Source organism: Platichthys flesus, chromosome 15 (genome assembly GCF_949316205.1).
Source record: "Platichthys flesus chromosome 15, fPlaFle2.1, whole genome shotgun sequence".
NCBI lineage: Eukaryota > Metazoa > Chordata > Actinopteri > Pleuronectiformes > Pleuronectidae > Platichthys > Platichthys flesus.
This window is the reverse complement of record NC_084959.1, coordinates 4482197-4502775: the sequence shown is the minus strand read 5'-3', so window position 1 is coordinate 4502775 and position 20579 is coordinate 4482197. Positions and strand designations below refer to the sequence as shown.

General features: G+C 42.7%; 1 protein-coding gene across 1 annotated transcript in view; it reads left to right on the top strand.

The window, feature by feature from the left end:
* The first annotated feature begins 2133 nt into the window (after positions 1 to 2133).
* The window catches only part of mcama (melanoma cell adhesion molecule a), a 40845-nt gene continuing 22399 nt past the window's right edge, over positions 2134 to 20579 (top strand). Inside the window, exon 1 of the mRNA XM_062407109.1 lies at positions 2134 to 2320. Coding sequence (XP_062263093.1) covers positions 2260 to 2320 — 61 coding nt within the window. The 5' untranslated portion in view covers positions 2134 to 2259. The remainder of the gene's footprint in view (positions 2321 to 20579) is intronic.

Below are 20579 nucleotides of genomic sequence, written 5' to 3'. Positions count from 1 at the left end.
TCAACAACGGTGGCTCGCTGCTCGAGGACCTCGTTAAAATGCAGTTTATGTTATGGTGAAGTAAAGTAAAGTTTTTTTACTCAAAAATGTATTCACAAAGCAACACTTCGCAGTTAACAACAGAAGATAAGACTGACAAATAATCTAGAAATCATTCAAATGGAATCTGAAATCCAGCAGCGGGTCTTGAGCTGCATATTTTCTCAAACGACTTCAAAGACTCCTTCAGTTTTAAGCCTGGAGCGAAAACGACTAAATATCTCTCGGCCAGAAGATTAGAGACCAGCTCGTGATATACGGCTGCAGCAGCTTCCTATTGGCCGACTCCTGACCAACTACATACAGACCACGAGACAGGAAATAAATCACCAAAAGTCCAGATATACCTTGTTAGGGCCCTGAGAACACCAAGAGTGAAGATATTCGAAATCTCACCAAACTCCGCGGATGCGGCCTTTTGTAGATTTACATATTCTGGAGTAATTTGAAATGGGCGTGTTTCATTTATTTGATAAAAAAAGGAAGAACACAATGTGGCGTCACCACAACTCACTCCTGATTGTCTCCTGTGTCATAACTGAACTGGTCTATGTAACTACTGATCGACGGGTGGAGGAACCATTTGTTCTTTAAAAGCAGAGGTTGTTTATTTGTTTGTTTAACCGGGACAGATACCCTACCTAGTTAATTACATGGCAATAATCCAAGCTAATGCATCGTAGCACTTGTAACATTCAGTTTATTTCCAATGCTTGTTCCTATAAGAGGCTTTAACACAACAAAGACATCGACATTAGATGACGGGTTGATCTTATGACGCTGCACCATTAGCCTACGCACATGTATGTATATATACAAACACTCACAAACATGCAAATCCATGCATATATACACACCTACCTCCCCCCCAGTCCCTACACATGACTGCACACAGTAGGTATGTGTATGTAGGAGTTGAGCACAGTAGTATTGTTGGGGATCTTTCTATATATAAGGTAAATTAGTACTATTCATCAGTAAATCCACAGGGAGTGTGTGTAGAGTCGAGTTGTCGCTGTGTCAAACAAACAAGCACACAAACACCGGGTTGTTGAGTGTGCGATCGCACTCAAGTGTCATTTAATCCACAAACATGAGGACAACATGACAACACAGTGTCCTGTTATTTCCATGTGTTTACACTGTGATGAGGGATGACTCAAACTTCTGCATTTTACTTCTGATGGTACGTTATGGTAATGAAGTGGTGATGATGCATTTATGACTAAAGTTTGCACAGTCCTCGCCACATGACTTTGTCGAGCTTTCTCTATGAAGAAAGTTTTCTGTTAGCTCAGACTTTCGGACCAATTGCAGGAAGTTAGCTAAATGACCAAAGCCCTTGTAGGTGCTGATGACAGGATGTAGGTACATAAACGTTTTTATTCTAATTTGAAACCAGACCAAACCAGTTTAAATGTAAACGATTTGACAAAGACATGAAGCTTGACTTTCAGGTACGAAAACACCCAGAGTTCCCAACGTTCAAACCAAACGCCTCTCAAAATGACAGACTGGTTTGTGAGACAGGCTGCAGCTGAGGCTTCTGAAGGTCTATCTGCAGCGGTCACTTCTGCAAACACAATAGAAACCAAGTGAACATTCATTATTATTCAATATATTCAATACTTTGTAATCCTGATGATTAATAATGAAGCAGGTTTTGGGTCCAGACTCTTTCCCATGTTGCAGTGTCCTCCCTCTCTCACTTCTCCATCACCTGACAACCCATCAAAAGACTCCAACATCTAAATGTGCTCATTACCTTCAACCAGTATGGAAATGCAAATCAAAGTGGGAGGTGGATTCATGTGATTTCAGGAGGTAAAATGTGTGGAGGCACGATAAGGTGCTTATTTAGTCACGACCTTAAGGACTTTCTGCAGGCAGGACATGTACCACTGTGTGTGCGTGTGTGTGTGTGTGTGTGTGTGTGAGTGAGTGAAGGGAGGTTAACACACTGATAAGCTGCTGCTCCAACACACACACATACACAGAGCAACAATAGGAGGAGCCCGCCAGACTGAGACTTTAATTGAGCTCCCTCCTCCTCCCTCCTCATCCACCTCCTCCTCCTCTGCCCTCCTCAGAGCTCCTCATCCAGCACGTCGTCCACTTCCTCCTCCTCCTCCTCATCCTTGTTCCCTCTAACTTCTCGTCTTCAGAGCCCGGCTCAGTTTGACTCTGGACTGGATACTACGGACACGCAGCGGCGAAGTCATGGCGCACGGACCGTTCCTCTGGCTCTTTCTCCTGCATCTCTGCCTCCTCAGCTCCAACGGTGAGTTTCTTCAGAAACCACGAAACTTAACACAGGTCGTTCGTGTCAGTTTTAATTCTGTCATGCGGAAAACGTTTCAAGTGAAGTGAACCGTCGCTACGAGTTTGAATGAGATTGAACCCACGCGTGTGCCTTTTATTGACGTTAACAAAGTTTCGCTTCTCCATTAAAAAAGTGCGTCATTTACTTGCAATTGAAAATAAGCACATGGTGGATTTAGCGTCCGCAGCTTTAATGTCTTTGCAGGATTTTAATCTTCAACGTTTGCGTGTGTTCACCTGAAACTATCGCAGTTTGTTCAACTCGTTACTGCGTAATTACCAGGTGGCGGTGAAGGCATCAATTACAGCTGCATGCACCGAGCACGCGTTCGGTGCGTGAGATGCGTGTTTCTCTGGTTTACAGACCTGCGGGACAGAGTCTGCACGAGTTAGTAAAGGATAAACATTCGAAACACCGCAGCAGTTCATATAAAACCACAGGAGCCAAACTCAGCACCAGTTAAACCAGCTCCGGGATGGAGGAGGCTGGGTTTGATGCATAGGACAGAACAGTGCATGGCCAGTGTGTGCGTGTGTGTGGGTGGGTGGGTGTGTGTGCATTCATGTTTTTGGTACCTGTGTCAGCCCTATGGGGGACAAGAAGGTCCAGGAAAACCCTAATAAGGTAAATAGTTCAATATTAAGGTTGAGAATGTGTTAAAGTTATAGATGGAGTTGGGTATCAGCAATTAGTAGTTATATACAATCATTGTAACCTTAATTATAACTAGTACTTGCTGAAACCAAACTCTAAACTGGTCTTCACCTTAAAAGTGAATATTTAACATTATGGGGACAACAAGACCCATAAAGTCCCCATTATGTAAATCATCTTTTATTGTGTTTTAAGGTTAAGGTTGCCTTGGGTTATAATGAATGTCTGTGTAATGTCCTCTGAAGTGATTTATTCTTCAATCATCTGCAGATTATCTTCTCTTTTATTCATCCAGGAGTGGGTTAAAAAAAAATCTGTTTCAATTCAAGTCCAAGGTCACATCTTCAAATGTCTCGTTTTGTGTTAAGATGATTTTTGTTTTCTAAAATGTCTTGTGGATATTCTGATGTATTTCCTCTGGGATGCACCTTCTTCTTCTCAACCTTCTGGTTAATTGCTTTGAGGTGTCCATCACTCCAGGAGGGTTGGACGGTTAACAACACCTGTCAGCACACAACCTGTCAGCCTGTTGGTGTAAATTTTACAGAAGGGGTGTAGCATCCATTGTTTTTACTTGATGACCGAATGGGTAATGATGCTTTAAAACACAGAAACACAATAAAGAGACACAACTGAGCAGCTGCAACCAGATGATGTTTTGATATTTTTGCTTTAAAAACAAAGAACCAATTAATTGAGGACCTAAACAGCAGCTGATTGATTTTGTGCCAATCAATTTATTGATTAAACGACTATTTTTTCAATGCTTATCTAGTAAATGAAGTGGTAACTTCAGGTTAAGGAAACGTAAAGTGAACGGTGATGCTTGTCAATCACAGACAAAATCGTTCTGCCATTTTCATATTTATCTTTTTTTAGTTTTCCTCAGATTCCCATTATCAACTGGTTATATAATGGTGCTCCATGTGTTGGTCAACCATCTTGTTTGCTTGTAGGCTACTGGGCATCAAAGCTGTCTGCTTGATGCAGCATGAAGCATCACAAATTACTTCACCTTTGTGTTGCAAGGCTCATGATTAAGTCACAGAATTATGCGAACATGGTTGTTTTTCTTTGTTGGCGAGCGACATGGCAGCCGTTTACCCTCTGTACGCTGCACCCTGCCCTTGTGTCCCAAGTAATTCAGTTTGATGTCGTCTTTAAAGCCCAAAATCCCAACTTAAATGATCTCAATGCACATTGTAAGTCAGAATGTTACACAACTTCAGAGAAACCCACACTGTTCTCACATGAGCAAACACCAGTGACAGTGGAGAGAAAAACCAGCAGGACCAGACTCAGCCTGAGGTAATTGGGATGATTATTGACTAAACCAATTCAGGATAGTGGATTATAGGAAGAATTAAACTCACGTGAGAGGATTTATTTTTTCCCTTACACCAACAAAAGCATCATGTTCTCCATTGTTACTGTTGTGCTTGTTGAGGCCACAAATCCCACCACTAGTCCATCACTTTTCACCGTTTCAAACAGGTGAAGTCTTATTTGGTAGTAGAGCTGTGTGCTGCATTGATTTTCTCAAACACCAAACCCCCTGCACCCCCTCCCCACGAAAACATTGACATTGACAATGGACCCATCTGTGTACAGCCCCCCCTCCTCTTCATGCACACTCCGGATCAAAACACGACCATGCACAGGAGGAAGGATTGTTGTTGTTGGCTTTTCCCCACAGTGAAGACGGCTGACGTAGCATTCGTCCCCTTTATTTTAGCCTCCTTGATCCATGTGCTTATTGGAGGAATATCTCAAATGGGTTCCTCCCTAGAGGTGCAAAGACAGCCTGGTATCCGAGGTATTAGATAAACTGAGTCCCGAGAAATCTAAGAAAACACAAGTGGCAAAGCCGTACAGTCCGACCAGTGTGATCAGCCATCCCATTAATATGCTCCGAATATTTCCGGGCTTAAGTGCTGCAGTGGCAGCTGAGGCAGCAAGGGGGGGGGGGGGGGGGGCTCAGGAAAGGATGGATGTTGTTAATGAAGAGAGAGATTCAAGAGAGGAAGGGAAGGACAGTGCCGGCGACAGGCAACAGGTGTGATTGACAGTAAACACAGACATGGAGCCGAGTCCCGTCAGCGACCGACATAAATAGAATCCAGCAGTGTGTTCACTGATGGGCTACTTAACTAGAGCGAGCTTTAATCAACATAATTAGACAGAAAACCTTCCGACAGCGTCTCTCACAACAGGACAACACTCACTCTGTCCTGGCCTTATCCCTCTTTTTCTCCTAAATCCCTGTTTTTTACTCCATCAGCCTAGTCTTAATTGGGTTACCGCTACTTAATCCTCATCTCCCCTCTACCTCCTTGGGAGACGGAGTAAAGCTGTCTGTTTTTGGATTATGGTTGTCCTCCGATAGAGACCCCCGGTCTTTTAGAGATCCTCCTAACCCGTCTCCGTCAAAACGGACCTCCTCCCTAATGGTCCATGAAGGGCACTTACTCCAATACAATTTGTGGCTGAGAGCATTTCTGCCGTATGGAAATAAAGCCATCCTGAGCATGAGCAGAAACCTAAACATGTAGCTCGGTTGATGCATTGTACTCCGGACTCTATTGATCCCACAGACCTGTGTTCATCAGTATGATGGCCATGTTGTGTGACGGGAATGGGCAAGTGGTCCGGGCAGTAAATCAGCGCAGCGGCAAAGCTTTTATGACGACATTTACAGAACAGAAAGAAGACACGAAGGACGGGTCACGTAGTTCAAGCCATTGTGAAATACTTTTATCCTTAAGTGTATTTAGCTGTTATGTGAATCTTAAAGAATCTGGGTATTTTACTAACTTGAAACCAGATTTACAAAGGATCTGGCTACCAGACTAAACTATGGTAACTTGCTTTGGGTTGACTGTTCAGTCTCTGAGGTGCTTTTCTGATTTATTTCATCATTTATCATCATCAGCTGAATATCTGCTCAGTGGGTGAAATAAATCAAAATCTTTGAAGATGTGATCTCAGGCTCGGGTGTTTGAAAATACAAACTATTCACATATTTAACTAAAGATGTATCTTATGACATTTCTTGATTAAAATATCTAGCCCGAAGTTACATATGGTGTATTCAAATATGAAAAATAATCATTATATGTGGTAGGTTTGGTTTACACTCTGGAGAACCAGTTCATTGTATTAGTTATGATTTCAAAAGATTTATTGATATTCTGAAATTAAATGAAAACCATTAAATTATAACTCAAACTACCAATCATATAATTGAGATATTCATATTGTTTTGACCACAAGGTCAGACTGCATAAGGGGAAAACAATATTTATCTCAATATGAAAATGGATTTGTAGAGGCCATAATTCTTGGTGTGAGTAGATGATCCAGAACCTTTATGCCACCAAAGTTTTCTCAATCTTATTTGCTTGTTCTTTGAATTGATTATAAAACAGTACTGAAGTAGTTAAGTGTCCAAAACTGAGTTGAAAGGTATCCCAGGGAGTGAATGTCCTGAATGTAAATAATGGTGGTGGTCCCTGACCTCTCCCTCATCTGTCTGAATGCCTGAGCTCCTCTGCCGCTGGGCGTGTCTGGATGGGGCAGGAAGTGTGCAGCTGCTGGCTGCAGTTGTTCATGTGGGATTAGGGACTTTGCCTGAGTGATGGGTGGGCATGACAGCCATGTAATCTAATGTATTGGCTCATTGTTTTCATTAAAGAGAGTGCGCCGTTAGATCCCTGTGGTATTTTTTAAATGTGTCCTCGTTGTAACTTTAAGCATATGTAAAGTAATTCAACCAACATGTATGTCAGCACAGTGAGCAATCAAACTGTATTGAATTGAGTCTTTTTAATATATTCTCTCAATAGTCTACTGCCTGTCACATTTATGATACCACAGCTAACAGTGATGAGTCGAGTGGACGTGAGCAAGACAGTGAAGACATCAGGGTTCACATCCTGCGTCACTTCACATTAGAGATTGATAATTGATTGGCTGATATGAGCCTTTCACATACACATGGGTATCTGAGTTTATTCTTATTAGTGCTGATATTAAGATATATCTTAAAGAATAAAATGCTTTGTCTGTTAGATAAGTGGTTAGTACATAGTAGTTTATTATCATTAGATAATTACAAGATAGCTACAATGCAGAATTTTCTTAAGTTTACTTTTTTACATATAGTTTCCTTTTTTTATTGCTATTTACAACAAAGTTCATGGTTAAACTGTAAAATATCAAGTCTAAATTACATGTCTTTGCTTTTATTATAGAAATGTTAAGAATTATCAGCTATTTTTCCAGATATAAATAGACTTATATATTTGTACCTAGCTTTTTCTATTTCCTAACATCGGTATTGTTGTTGGCCCCCGGCAACATTTGTTAAAACACAGTTAAGGGAAAAATTATTATGTCAATACTTCAAGTCTTGTTCTTTCAGTTAGTTTTAATTAGTTTGGTATTTAACCATGACCAACATCTTATCTGAATCTTCACCAAGTGCTGATTTACCTAAATATAGTTTTATCACCCATCAAGCTTCATTTGCCATTAGTGGTTATTGTAGATGAAACCAAATGAAGCATAATATTCTTGGGATAAACAGGCTCTGTTGACTGAAACTGTCTAATAATTTTGTTTGCAATTGCCTTGTTCTAGAGGCTGAGTTTTTGTGTGTGTTTGTAGTTGAGTCTATGGTTTGCAGCTTGTATTTGCTCTGAGGATCCAATACATGTTTTGGAAAATCAAAGCTGTTTAGCTGGCAAGAGCAGAGCTGACATCCACCCCTAAGCCTCGACTGAAGGGTTTTCAAGGGCCTTGTCTTAGCATGTGTAGTGTATTTGCAGCCGGTGGAATGGTTGATGTCTGAGTGGGATTTTATACCCAACAGCTGCCTCTGTAGTTTGATCCCCGGCCTTCGGGGAGGGAATTTCTTTCAGTATCGACTTTACCTCTCTGGTGCTGAAGAGCTGCCCAAAAACATCCCTGACTGCTGTGTTATTCAAAGCACATCGTTCACCACAGCTCAAATAAAAAGAAATCCATCCAGTGAACAATCAACCCTTTGGAGAAGATTGGACCTGTTTCTAGAGATTGCTGATAACATAAATTTAAGGAGAGGAGATGCAGGAGAAGATGGTGGAACATGTGCATTGAGAGTGTGAGGAGCCCATGAGGGACCAGAGCACTTAACACTTATCACACTGTGTCAGGAACGTGAACAATGTCTCCTGCAACGCTGCACTACTTATTTATTTATTTATTCTGTATTTATTTCTTTAAAAAGAAGTAGCAGAAGTGCTGCGGGGCTCCACTGCAGAGGGAGAGTGCTGAGAGCTTCACTTCTTAAAAGCCTCTTTCAGCCCCAAATATTGGCTTTTGCTGCACCGCTTGCACCGGATTGATTATTTCTGTACATTGTTGTGAGTGCAGCGTGATGAATGGAGAGGTGTGTGTTGAAGTAGTATGAATTTTTGCTCGGCTGAGATGTTAACTTTTCTGCAGCTTGTAACATCTGTCCTGGTGGTTCAGATTGTGTACAGCCCTGAGTCCTGGGCTCTTGTGTCAGTTTTTTAATTCTTTTAATTTGGCCTTTATACAAAAGGTGATCAATCTGGAGGGATTGTCAACCAGGGGGTAAAGTTTATTGAGAAATTTGTGTTTATCTCTTAAAATGCTCAAACCCCAGAGTCGGTAACAAGGTCCTGCTGGTGCACGCTCTTGCCCAATCACGAGGCAGTCTCAGCTGTCGATCATGTGATTTCACTCCTCAAATAGCAGTGTGATGAGAACTGTCCAAAATGACAGAAACCATCCACTAACATGGATGAGGTGGGGTTTATAACCATTGCTGCAGCCAACCACCAGGGGGCGATTAAGATGGTAACGCCTTCACTTTTAAAGAGCTTGATATTAGACATATAGTTATAGACATTCCTGAAGAATCTAGTAACTTAACACAGGGTTGTGGAGTAAAACTTTTAAATAGCACTAAATTCAATACCACAAGTAAAGCACAAGTACAACGTTGAGCCTCACACCTGCTGTACCTCGTGAGCAGAAGTACATAAAGTCTGTTTGAATCAATAACAACCTCCGGACTAAAAGCATGTCGCTGATTAATTACCACAAGGACGACGTGATCAATCCGTCATCGCCACCTCAGCTGAATCGTCCTCTGAGCAATTTGGTAATGAGATAATTGGTCTGATGACGTGGTTGTTGTTTCTCTGGGTGTTAATGTTATCAAACCTCGACTGCTGCTGTATCTCAGTCCCGATGTCAATATGTCAACGCCTCGCAATATTGTCAATGTCACGATACGATAATTTACTTGTTATCACATTAGGAATTAGATTAGATAATATCGTGAGCAATATGATCCGGCTCATTCGTGTCCTTGTTTTTGTTGGAGAAGATTAAACCTCCAAGAACAGATTGTTCTTTTTGCATAATCCAGGTTTAAATTAATCTAAAACAAAAACCATAACAGTGAGAGGATTCGTTCTCTTTGTATCAGAAAGCCTCGAATCTCTGTCCTCTGCCTTATCACAGTTTGTACTTGGTATGACATCATTATGTTTGGTCACGTGAAGTGCAAAATGCAACACGATGGCACCAGAGTGGAGCAGAGAACAAAGGGCATGTCTAAAAAAGGAGGAGGAAATATTATTTAAATATCTATATTAGGAAATCTTTTGCTTTGACATGTTCTTTGTTTTTATTCTGCAAAATGTGGTTCTTTTTGATAACACATATCAGTTCTCCAATCACTTATAATGCTTTATCGACTTACATGACCCTTTTCTTAGGTTGTGCAGAGTTCAAGAAGATAAAATACATCAATAAATGACATTTCATGACAGCAAAAATACCAATTTAGACTCTGGAGGACCATTTGTCCTGCAGAGTTCAGAAGGTTCAACTACACAACAGGATGGAGCAAGAATGTGAAAAAGAAAAAGCAACAATTTGCTATCAGCGTTGTCCTTCTTATTCTCTCTCTTTTATATTGATTTTTACTTTCTCTAGGAAGAGAATAAACTAAAGTAACAATATACAGTATGTCGCCATGCGTTTTTTAGTGCCACTTGTTATATAGGCCAAATATACTACAGTTATGCGATATATATACTTTGGAGTGGGTATATCTCTATGGAATAAGACCGCTGTTTTCTTTGTTTTTAAAAACAAGATATTCATTAGTCATATTTCAGTCTTGAGCAGATTTGTCTCGATACAGTGCTCGGGCAAAAAAATTTGCCATCTGTACGTGGCGTCCCTTCATATTTGGAGGGCCCATCTGTGGGGCACATGGCGCTCTCTCGGGCCACTATCCAAGTCTTGGCAGGAGTCCCATCAGTGCCAGAGGGAGAGACACACAAAAAAAAAACAGCATCATTCAGAAGCTTTTCCTTCCTCTCTTCCCCACATCTCTCCCTCTCTGGTTCGGCAAACAGAGCTTAACCAGCAGCTGCACACACCTGATGCCTCCGATCCGGCGGAAGAGGCACATTCTGGTGTGGGGTGGGGGGGCAACAAGCAGCGTCTCACGTTTCACAGAAATCAAACACCACAATGGTGTTTGCCTCCTTCCCGCCTTTTCTGAGGCCTTGTCTCTTCGATCACCTCTCCCCCCCCCCCCCCCCCCCCCCCTCCCGTCTTTCTTCTGGTCGAGCGCAGTGGACGGAGCCTGGGAATATTTACTTTGCTGGTGTTGTTGTTGACTGCAGGAGTACACAGGACAGGGTTGTATGCAGATTAACTGAGCGGGAGAGATTAACTCCACACATTTGTTTAAAACTTACCGAACTCTGAACTTTTCCAGTGTTAATAATAATCTTTGTGCAAAGTCTTGAGTCGCTGCTCTGTAATCTTATTCAAGTTGATGGAGCTTTGGCTGATAAAACCTGGCAGCGCACAAGATGCCACCCACATGGAAAGACTCTTTTTTTTTTTTTCTGGAGCAGTTGATTAGGGGCCGGGTGACTGTACTTCCAAATGGGTCCAAATCGGCAGCGACATGAGATTCTGATAACAGTTCAGTCACACCAGTTCAGTTTGGTTATATCCAAAATGTATGTAATCTAAATTGAAACACTGGAAACTTGGAGAAAATCGATATTAAAGTGATGATAAATAGTAAGATAATGAATTTTAGATGTAGTTCTACCTCAATAGTGTTGATGAGGAAGAATATGTGACTTATACTCAAGCTTAAACTGTATATTTGCTGTACAGACACCTCTAAGTATAATGACAGATCCAACTGGAGATAGAAAGAAATTTAGATAATTGTTTGGAAATGTATTTATATTGAAAGTGTGCAAACCAAACATTAAATTTGAGTCTAGAAGTTAGTTGTAATCTTGTTCTAGCATCTTACAGCTCCGTGCAGTCCCCTGACCCAGAGGCAGAATAACCCAGCATGTAGTCCAGCACACTCACAGCACAGTTACCCATTAATTAGAGAAGCTGCTGAGTTCCAACTTTCCTTGAGGAACTAACTCTTGGAAGGTGAAAAATCCCAGATCCCCCTTTAAATCCTGAGGCGTTGAGGTGTGTGTTTGTGTGAAATGTGACCACAGCCCTATGTCACTGGTTGGAGGGTTCACTTGTATCTGGAAGGCTTCTCTGTGGTAATGGATACGAGGTGGGTGTCTTGGTGAAACAAAGCAGATGTCACTGACTTGTCTCCAGTATTTGCTGCAGGCTTCCCCCTGGCACCACGTCATTGTGCCGAGGAATGTTAACTCCTCTGATTTCCTTTGTTCTCTGGCATTGTGTCAGACTGACGAACCAGCCAGTGTGTGAGTGTCACCTGGGCCCGAAGAGGCTGTGAGAAATCATTAAGTGTAATATTCAGCTCATCGCCTGGATCGGGTTGCAGAGTGAGATAATGAGGGGGTGACCATTGTAACTAAATCATAAATATCACAGGTAATATTTGTGTTTCTCTTGACATTTTTGGGTTAAAGAGCACAGAGGTTGAGTTTTACACCTGATGGTGAAAGTGATTTATTACGACAGCGACCACAAATAACACATTTATGTTTCAGAGTTCATGTTTTCAACCAAAGATGCTTGAGGCTGCACTTCAGCTTTTTAGTTTGGGGCCAAAGGATTTTATGTTCAGGACTTTATTTTATTTCTTGACTCATTCAGGTTTCCACTTTGAATACAATAGTATTGATTTTCAACATTTCCAATACCGATATATTTCCAGATGTGTGTATTTTTTTGATGTTTGTTATGATTCCTCAGTTTTTTATTGATCGGGGTCTGATAACGAGCCTTTCTCTATCTCATAATTTTTGTTGTAGAGCAGCACACATCAGATGTTTCTACGACCAGTGGTTGAGAGGGTCCCTGAGACTCGACTTTACTTGAGACCTTAAATATGTCTTGATTATTTTCATCAAGATCCATGACTTATTCACTGGGAAATTGGTGAAAATGTCAAAAAAGTTAAATATTTCATGGGGTTCTTTCTTGGTCCATGTCCCAGAACCCTAAACAGTTTTATGGAAATCTGTTCCCTAATCCTTCTGACAAACAAAGCAACCATGCAACAAACACACCAACGGACAGGGGCGACAAACACAACCTCCTTCCTCGGACATATATGTTGTGGAATGTTGTTGCCATTACATTATGAGAACAAATGTATTGTCTCCTGCCATTCAGCTGAAATGGTAAATGTCTGGCCCCGTGCCAGTCAGTTGCCTGTCACATCGACTTGCGTTCACATCTGTTGTGAAATTAAAATGAAGTCGGTTTAAATCAGGAGCGACTTTGATGGTGAAAAGCCACGTCTTGTGTTCGTTGTGTGCATGTGCACATGAATATGCATGAGGACCTCAGGGCCAACCAGAGCGTCTTTCATGGAGTTTGTCTCTCTCAGCTAATGGGCTGTGCCATGCCGGGGATATGCCATACATCCATCTGGCAGTGTTGTTGCTTTTTCTCCTGATTAGTCTGTGTATTAATCCGAATTGTGCAACCAGCTATAGGCTCTGAAATGAAATCGGTTTGGTTTTCAAATCACTTCAGGTTTTTTGGGGGGTTTTCTTCTTCATGAGCGTAGAGCAGGATTGCAGGGTCTTGTGTCAGGGCTGTGAATCTTATCCCAGCGCTGGAGGCTCAACGATCAGTCCGATGGTTGAGAGCCAGATTTAGCTCACATTTCATGCTTTTTGTGGAACTCAAGCACTTCAGCTGATTCATAGTGCAGGCCTAATTATTTGTAGGTTTTTTTCTGTTGTTCAGTTTGTGGTTCCAGAGCATTTGGATGCCAGATTCCCCCGAGGGCCGATCTCTTTGTTGAACGTCCCTCAGGAGAAGTTAGACAGGCAGAAAATGCGCCTGGTGAAGCAAAACCAGCAGCAACTGTTGATGGGGCATTGGAATTTAGCTGGAATATTTCCAGTCTGGTCTTTTACTCCTCATCGTGGCAACACAAGTGTGGAACGGGAATACGTTTGCACGGTGATGGCTTCTGCAGACGTCTTTGTGAAATGTCAGCGGCACTGACGTGGAACGTGATAACAGGCTTTGTTCACAGATAAGAATCAAGACCCTTAAGGCTGATGTCCAAGTCACAGGCAGGATTTATTAAGGAGCCTCTGTGCAGAGTTGACTTTTGGGGCAATTTAAAGGCTGTCAAACTCAGCCGCTGTCTTTTGAAGACGTGTCTGATGAAAGCTGTAATGTGATCTTCCTCTTCAGCTCAAGTTAAGGGTCTGGAATCTGCCACCGCAGGGCTCTTTTCTACAACTGCCATTTAAGGGTAAAGAAGTGTCAGGGATCCAAGCAAAACTAACACTCGGCCCAAAAACTGTAGAAACTGGATTGAAGACTCTCCGAACCCCCATCTGGGATTGATTCGGGATTATAGAGATAAAGCCTGTGGTTACTGTGTTGGAAAGCACCTTGTAGGTTTATGTGAGAAGCAGAGTTGAGGTTAAAAGTCAGCCTGTCATTGGTGGAGATGATTTAATGACTGCAACTTTTTTCCAAAATACAGCATCAACCCTACCTAGAATTTGAAAATCAAAAATACTATAAAGTTGGACAAACAGCGGATTTGTGAAGCGTGAATTCAAAGCTGGGAATGCATCCAGCTGGCAGCCAGTATTATGCTTTAAGCAAACTAAGATTGGTGTCAGTGGGATCAAAATAAATCTCCAACACATGTGGGTTTTATTTTTTGCGGTCAGTGCAGACGTTTTTCACTTTGTCTGTTGGTGCATTGGACAGTTTTACCCATTTTCAGAATATGTGAGGTCTTCCTTCAGTCCATCACAAGGTGTTTTGGAAAGAAAAGTAATCTCCTGATGTTTTGTTTCTACTCGAGAAAGAACATTGTGTCACCGTCTTCACAAACAGTCACATGACATCTCATAAAGCACAGAGCAGGTCTTGCAATCGGGCGTTTGTGTGTGTGCAGGTAACTTCCGACTCACCAACACTCGCAACTTGAAAGACCTTGGAGCAAACCATGTTCCTGTCCTCAATGCACCTCTCAGCTGTGACAGCCGACTAAAACCTTCCTGTCTTTCTCTCGAGGTGAAAAAACAGGAACATGAATCTCCTCTTAGCCCAGTCTCCCTGTAGTTCCTCCGACATCCAAAGCAGACCGTGCTGTCAGACCCGCAGCCTGCAGGTGGTTTTGGCATCTGGCCGCCCCCCCCCCCCCCCATGGAGACTGAAGGAGCTGGATGACGTCAGAGTAAAACAAACGTCTGGGCTTCTGTTTTCTGGCCTTGTTGTGAAATCGACCCTGAACTGGTTAGATGATCAAGTTGATCAATTCCACCATTTGTTTCACTGCCGAGTTTTGTGTATGTTATCAAGCAACAGTGCTTTGTGGCCGTGGGTATGTTGTGTTGCTCCTAGGGAGGAGGGATTAGCCGCATGTATAGGTTGTAGCATATGTCACACCAATTTAATATGCAGTTGTATTGATAAGACAGACCCCATCCAGAGTCCATCTTAATAAATGATGGCTCTTAAAGGTGCACGGTAATCAGCAATTTCTCGTTGTGTACAGTTTGTCTGCTGGCTTCATTCATTAATACTATAATTTAAACTGAGTAAATGCATCTAGTTTTATTTTGAAAGCCGTGTCCTAAAATACTCTCGTAAGGTTGACGTGCAGCAAACGAATATCTGACTCTGCAAACCCCCCTGCAGGGCTGGAGGAGTCGTGACGCCACGGGCTTCCTCCACCTCCAGCTAGCTTGGCATCTGCTGCCCAGCGAGACCAGGAACACTGATATCGACAGGGCCTGAAATGACACACACTGGTGTTTATTATTGTCCGTGTGTTGTTGTGTCCCCATTAACAGAGATGTACAGTGAGAAATGCTACAGGCCGTGAATCCTGCAGGCCACCGGCAGACACTTCATTTCTTGAGCCAGTTCTGAACGTCGGTTGTTAATACAGAATCTCAGCACCCGCCGGGAGTGTCATTTAGATCAGTAATTCTTAATGACTAAACCTAACCACCATGCCGTGCATGATACCCAGCGGCAAAGATGTTACTTGAGTGCAACATACATCTCTTGCCTCCCCTCCCCCACCCCCCGCTCTGCAGATGGAGACCAGTTGATTTATGGTGAAAGAGAATCTTGACAGATTCCGAAATGTTTCCAGATCTAATTCTTACCCGGAGCTGACGAAAGAGATCAGCTAAATAACAAAATGAGGGTTCGAATTACAGAACAGGCGCCTCCTTCATCAATCTTACAAATGAGTCGTGAGGAAACTAACAGAATTTTTTAGCAAACGTTACTCAAACCGAAGGGAATGGGGAATTTGCTGGTGGCTGTTATTTTGGGCTTCAGCACAGTGTTTACTGATAATTAACCAGAGTTTATAATAATAAAGAAAGCGGTGTGGATGCCTGACCTGAGCCAGGACCCAAAGTGCCGGGCCAGGTTCGGATTCACAGGTTTGATCTCATCAGCTGGTCTGTACTCGTGTCTGGAATCAAGGGAAACAGAACAAGTACTTATGTGGCTACGGGCTCTTTAAGGCTTTGGCTGCACAGACAGACCAATGTTGGATTTGAACAGAATCCACATGGATCCTTTAATGTTTCTTCAAATGTGACATTATTACTGCTGTGATCGCAAGAGACAAAGCTTGTAAAACCCTGGAGGCTACACTTCCCACAATGCCTTCCTGTCTGCCTGGTTCTTTCAAACCCCGATTTGTATTGGAGGCTTTCTTATAGTAAAATGTTCTTCTGAATTTTCCAAGTTTTTTTTAACTCCTCCAGAGTCACAGGTCGAGATGGACTCTTCATGGTGAGTCAGTGGATTCTCATGTGTAAAATCAGCGGTGCCTCAGTTGAGGTTTCCACTGTGCCGACCTTTTCACAACAAAAGATGCAGCCTCACCTCAGAAAACTCTCATACTTGGGAACTTGAAATAACTTTAAACTACTTCCTAAAGTTTGGTAAAATATAACTTGTTCCATTGACGCAGTCTACAATGAACATTTGATGGACTGTATTTTATATTTTGTGAAAAGCCGTGCAGATTTCCAAATATATATCTGCCAGCTGTATTTTATTGTTTTCTCTTTTGTGAGAGATGCATTAAAAAACACTTAGATCTGTTTATAAACACATAAAAGTTTATTATAAACCATTTATGTTCTACTAAATAAAATGCCTGTAGAAGGCTTAAACGTTTAGTGGCACTATATTTTCCTCTCACTGTGATGGGCTCTAAGGTGAACTTCATTTTTCCTCTGCTCTATCTTTGGCCTGCTGGTGTTATTTTTGGTGTGCTGTCTTCCTTGGATCCAGTTCATCAGACGCTTCGCGTACTGGCAGTGCTTCATTCACTAACACTGGAACAATCCAGGAGCAGCACATCCATCACTTCTGTTTTATCATAGATATTAAAACCACTTTCATATTTGTCTCCGAACTGAAAGGACTGTGGGACGTGAGCATCCCAGACGCTGCATGGGAAGTGTCCTAATTGAATGAGTTGAATTGCATTAGGGAAGGCTCAGGCATTCGTTGAGCATTTCATTCCAGAGAAAACACAGCTTTGACTGGATTACTCAGGTCTGACCTGAGCGTGAGGAACAAACATCAAACGCCTGTTTACAGACTCTTAATATAATCAGAGTTGATAATCCTCCATGTGGACCGACCCTGCTCGTCTCTGCTGTGCGGTGGCGGTCAGGGGCTGTTGGCTAATTCTCCGGGTCGTCTTAGCCCAAAGATCAAGGCGGCTGGTCTGGATCTTTGAACTTGACATTTCAAAAGCCAGAGGATAAAGAGATGCTTAAATATCAAATCCTCCCCCACGCCCTCAGCCCTGATATTGGACACTGTTAAAAGATTAACCGCCTAATCAAAGAGGAGCGTATGCACCACAGGATTTCTCCCGGTGTGTGTGTCTGCGGAACTTTATTTATGCACGTTTCAGCGTAAAAAAGTTGTCTATCTAACTTTTGTCTCATTTGGATTCTCGTCACATACCAGGCTGCTGACTTTTCAGAGATAGGAAGAGAGCTAGATGGTTCACTCCTAAGCTCCATCCATCAGCACCTCCTGTAGAACGATGTTAAACACGCTCTATGACGTATCCTTGACTATTTAATTCATCAGCAACTGTTTTTGTCATCGATTTTTGTCGATTACTCGTTGAACCACTAATGTGTTGCTGAGATGATGTGGATTCAGAAGGAAATCAACACTTTCAATAGTTTAGAACTTTGTCCAAAACAATTATGACAGAATGAAAGGGGACTGTTGGGCCTTGGGCGCAGTCATACACTTGATTGAGTTACTAGTTTTAAATGTGAAGTATAATAAATTATTTAGCTTTGAACGTGGCCCGAGTTGGGAGAGAGATGTTTTGATGTGTGCACAGGTGTGTGTGAGAGGGAAATCAACAAGCATTTCATTGTGTGTGGTCTTGTGATAACACTCTTCTAAAGTTAACCCCCCTACCACACACACACACACCCCCCAGCTCTCCTCTCCTCTCACACACACTAACTCTTATTTTCCCTCCTTCCTCTGTTCACTGCTCATTCACTTCTTCCCACAAATCACTTGACGGATGTGCCGCCCACAGGTGTTTTTTGAGGCGCTCTCCTCTCCAGCTGCCCCTGTCCACCACAGTATGGGAACAAGAGTGGAGGGGGGTGGACAATCCTATTGTTCACAGCTGCTTGTGTCAATGTGACATGCCCATCTCCTCCGTCCCCCCCCCGCCCTCGCCTCCCCGGCACAGCAGGACACTGTGCCACCGGACGACTTGGAATCCAGTCATAGCCACAGGCCCGGCTCAAGGTCTTGGCACGCCGTGGCTGACTGACTGAAACAAGCAGTGGATATTGTCTGCTGAGCCCTGAGAACTGGAGTCTCCCAGTCTGGAGATCAAGATAAAGTAGGCGTAGAGGCGGCTCGCTGCTCTCATATCAAACAATGTAGCTGCTCACGAGAACACAGATATATCATTGTGCTGGACATTGTGTCCGACCGGCTGCATGTGGCTCGCGTTAAGAGAAAGTGGAGAACGTGTCGTGTTGTTCCCTGGAGGCGAGGGGCCGTGTTTTGAAGTGAAATAAGTTTGTTGTGGCAATACCGGGGTTTTTAGATCTGTGAGACGGCTGAAGGTGAACGAGTTGTGAACCTGCGACTCTCACGCATCGTGTTTACATGCACACAGCAACGCAGGTCATCAGGAGGAACAGTGGAGCAAATAGTGAATAGAACTAATAAATACATTTTAATAATAGTCGTTTAACTAGTGGGGAGAAAAGTTAACCTGGTTTCAGCTTCTCAGATTTGACTACCTGCTATTTTTGTCAGTTCCATCACTGTTAATGGGAAAACTGCATCGTTAATTGGTTTTGGATGGTTGCTCAGACAAAACTAGCAATTTAAAGACGTCACTGCGGCTTTAATTCCATGTTCTGCAACACCTCTAAACGTGGAGTGAGCCATTGATTTTATTGAGAGTAAAATCGTGCTGATTACCTCCACAGAGGAGGTTATGTTTTCACCCCTGTCTATTTGTTTGTTGGTTCGTTTTGCAAGCAGGATTTTTTGCAAAAACTCATTGAAAAATTGGGATGAAGCTTGCTGGCAGGATACGATATGCATCAGGGAAGAACCCAGTAAAGTTTCACCTACTTTAACAATTTGAAATGAACCATTTTCCACATTTTCCTTAATATCTTAGAGATTAATTTAGGGGACTTAATATGCCTGATAAACGAGTCTGTGAAGTTTGGTGCAGATCCAAATAAAAAATTCAGATAAAAAATCTGAAAACCGTTTTTACTTCTGGCCAGAAAGAAATGCATCGTTCTCCTTCATTTCAATACCTTGTGTAAGTTATGGCCTGCAGAGAGGGAGGCAGCCCGGCCATTCAAAGACACGGAGACGGATGATAACAAGACTGTTGCCACAATAGCTTTCCAGGGTTGTAAAGTCAAGTCCTGCAGTCGTATAAACAGCCGTGCAGTGTGATCTGAAAGCCTGCAGTCATCCAGTAGCAGCTAAATCCCACATGTGCTTTGTTTGCTTCCCATCCCCGCCCTCCTCCGCCTGCCTCCCTCCCCCCACTCCGCCATTGCCTGCCACTGTCTGGGCTGCACTCTCCTTAACCTGCGAGTAATTGTCCTTCACCCGGCTCACCAAACAAATGATTTACTGATTAACCAGACAAAACACTGACATCCAGAGGTTTAATCTGGACCTAAAATCTTTTTCTTCTGCCTCTTTTATTTTTTGTTGGGTTTCCTTCGGCTGCGGTCTGGCAGCTGCAGAGTGGCTGGGTGATTTGACTGATAAGATTCCAGGACAGGGACCCGACCACCACCAGCCCACACGTTCATACACAGATCCTCTTATCCACGGTTTTCATCTGCCTCCTCCCTCGGAACAGCTGCTTGCATTTGTGGTCAGATGTCATCTCTGCTCTCGGAAGTTGAAGAAGTGATCAGAATTATCTCAGGAACTCACATTTGTATATATTCTTTACACTAGAGATTCACAAATCAGAATAATTGCAATATTATAATGATAACAGAGGTCTCCAGGAGATGCAGCTCGATGCAGGGCCGGCCGTTGTCCTGCTCACATTCCCAGTGGATTACTAACATGAACTCTGTTTTAGTAGCTGATAAGCCTTTCGAACTAATGCATCTGTTTCTTAAAGTTGACTTCCAGGATTGTGTTTCAGATCTCACTAGTATCTGAGGCAACACTTCCAGAACTTCAAACCTCTGTGACGGTGACTCCCCAAAGTCTGTGGAGATTGACTTTGAGAGACACTATTCGTTTGAAGCATGTTCCCTCATTTTGTGCTTTAATGATGATGAGGATTCTGTAGTATCTGGAGACAGTGGAAGGCACAGGATTATTTTTGTGCTCCTGTCTCACGTGGAAGCATCAACAACTACTGTGTGTTGTTCTTCTTCTCACTTTCACCTGAAAATCCATCTGTGCCTGATCCAGGTTTCTGTCACATTCCTCTGAAAACACGCCGCTTCCCAATTTGTGAGGAATTTGGAACTGAGCCCATTTGCACACCTGG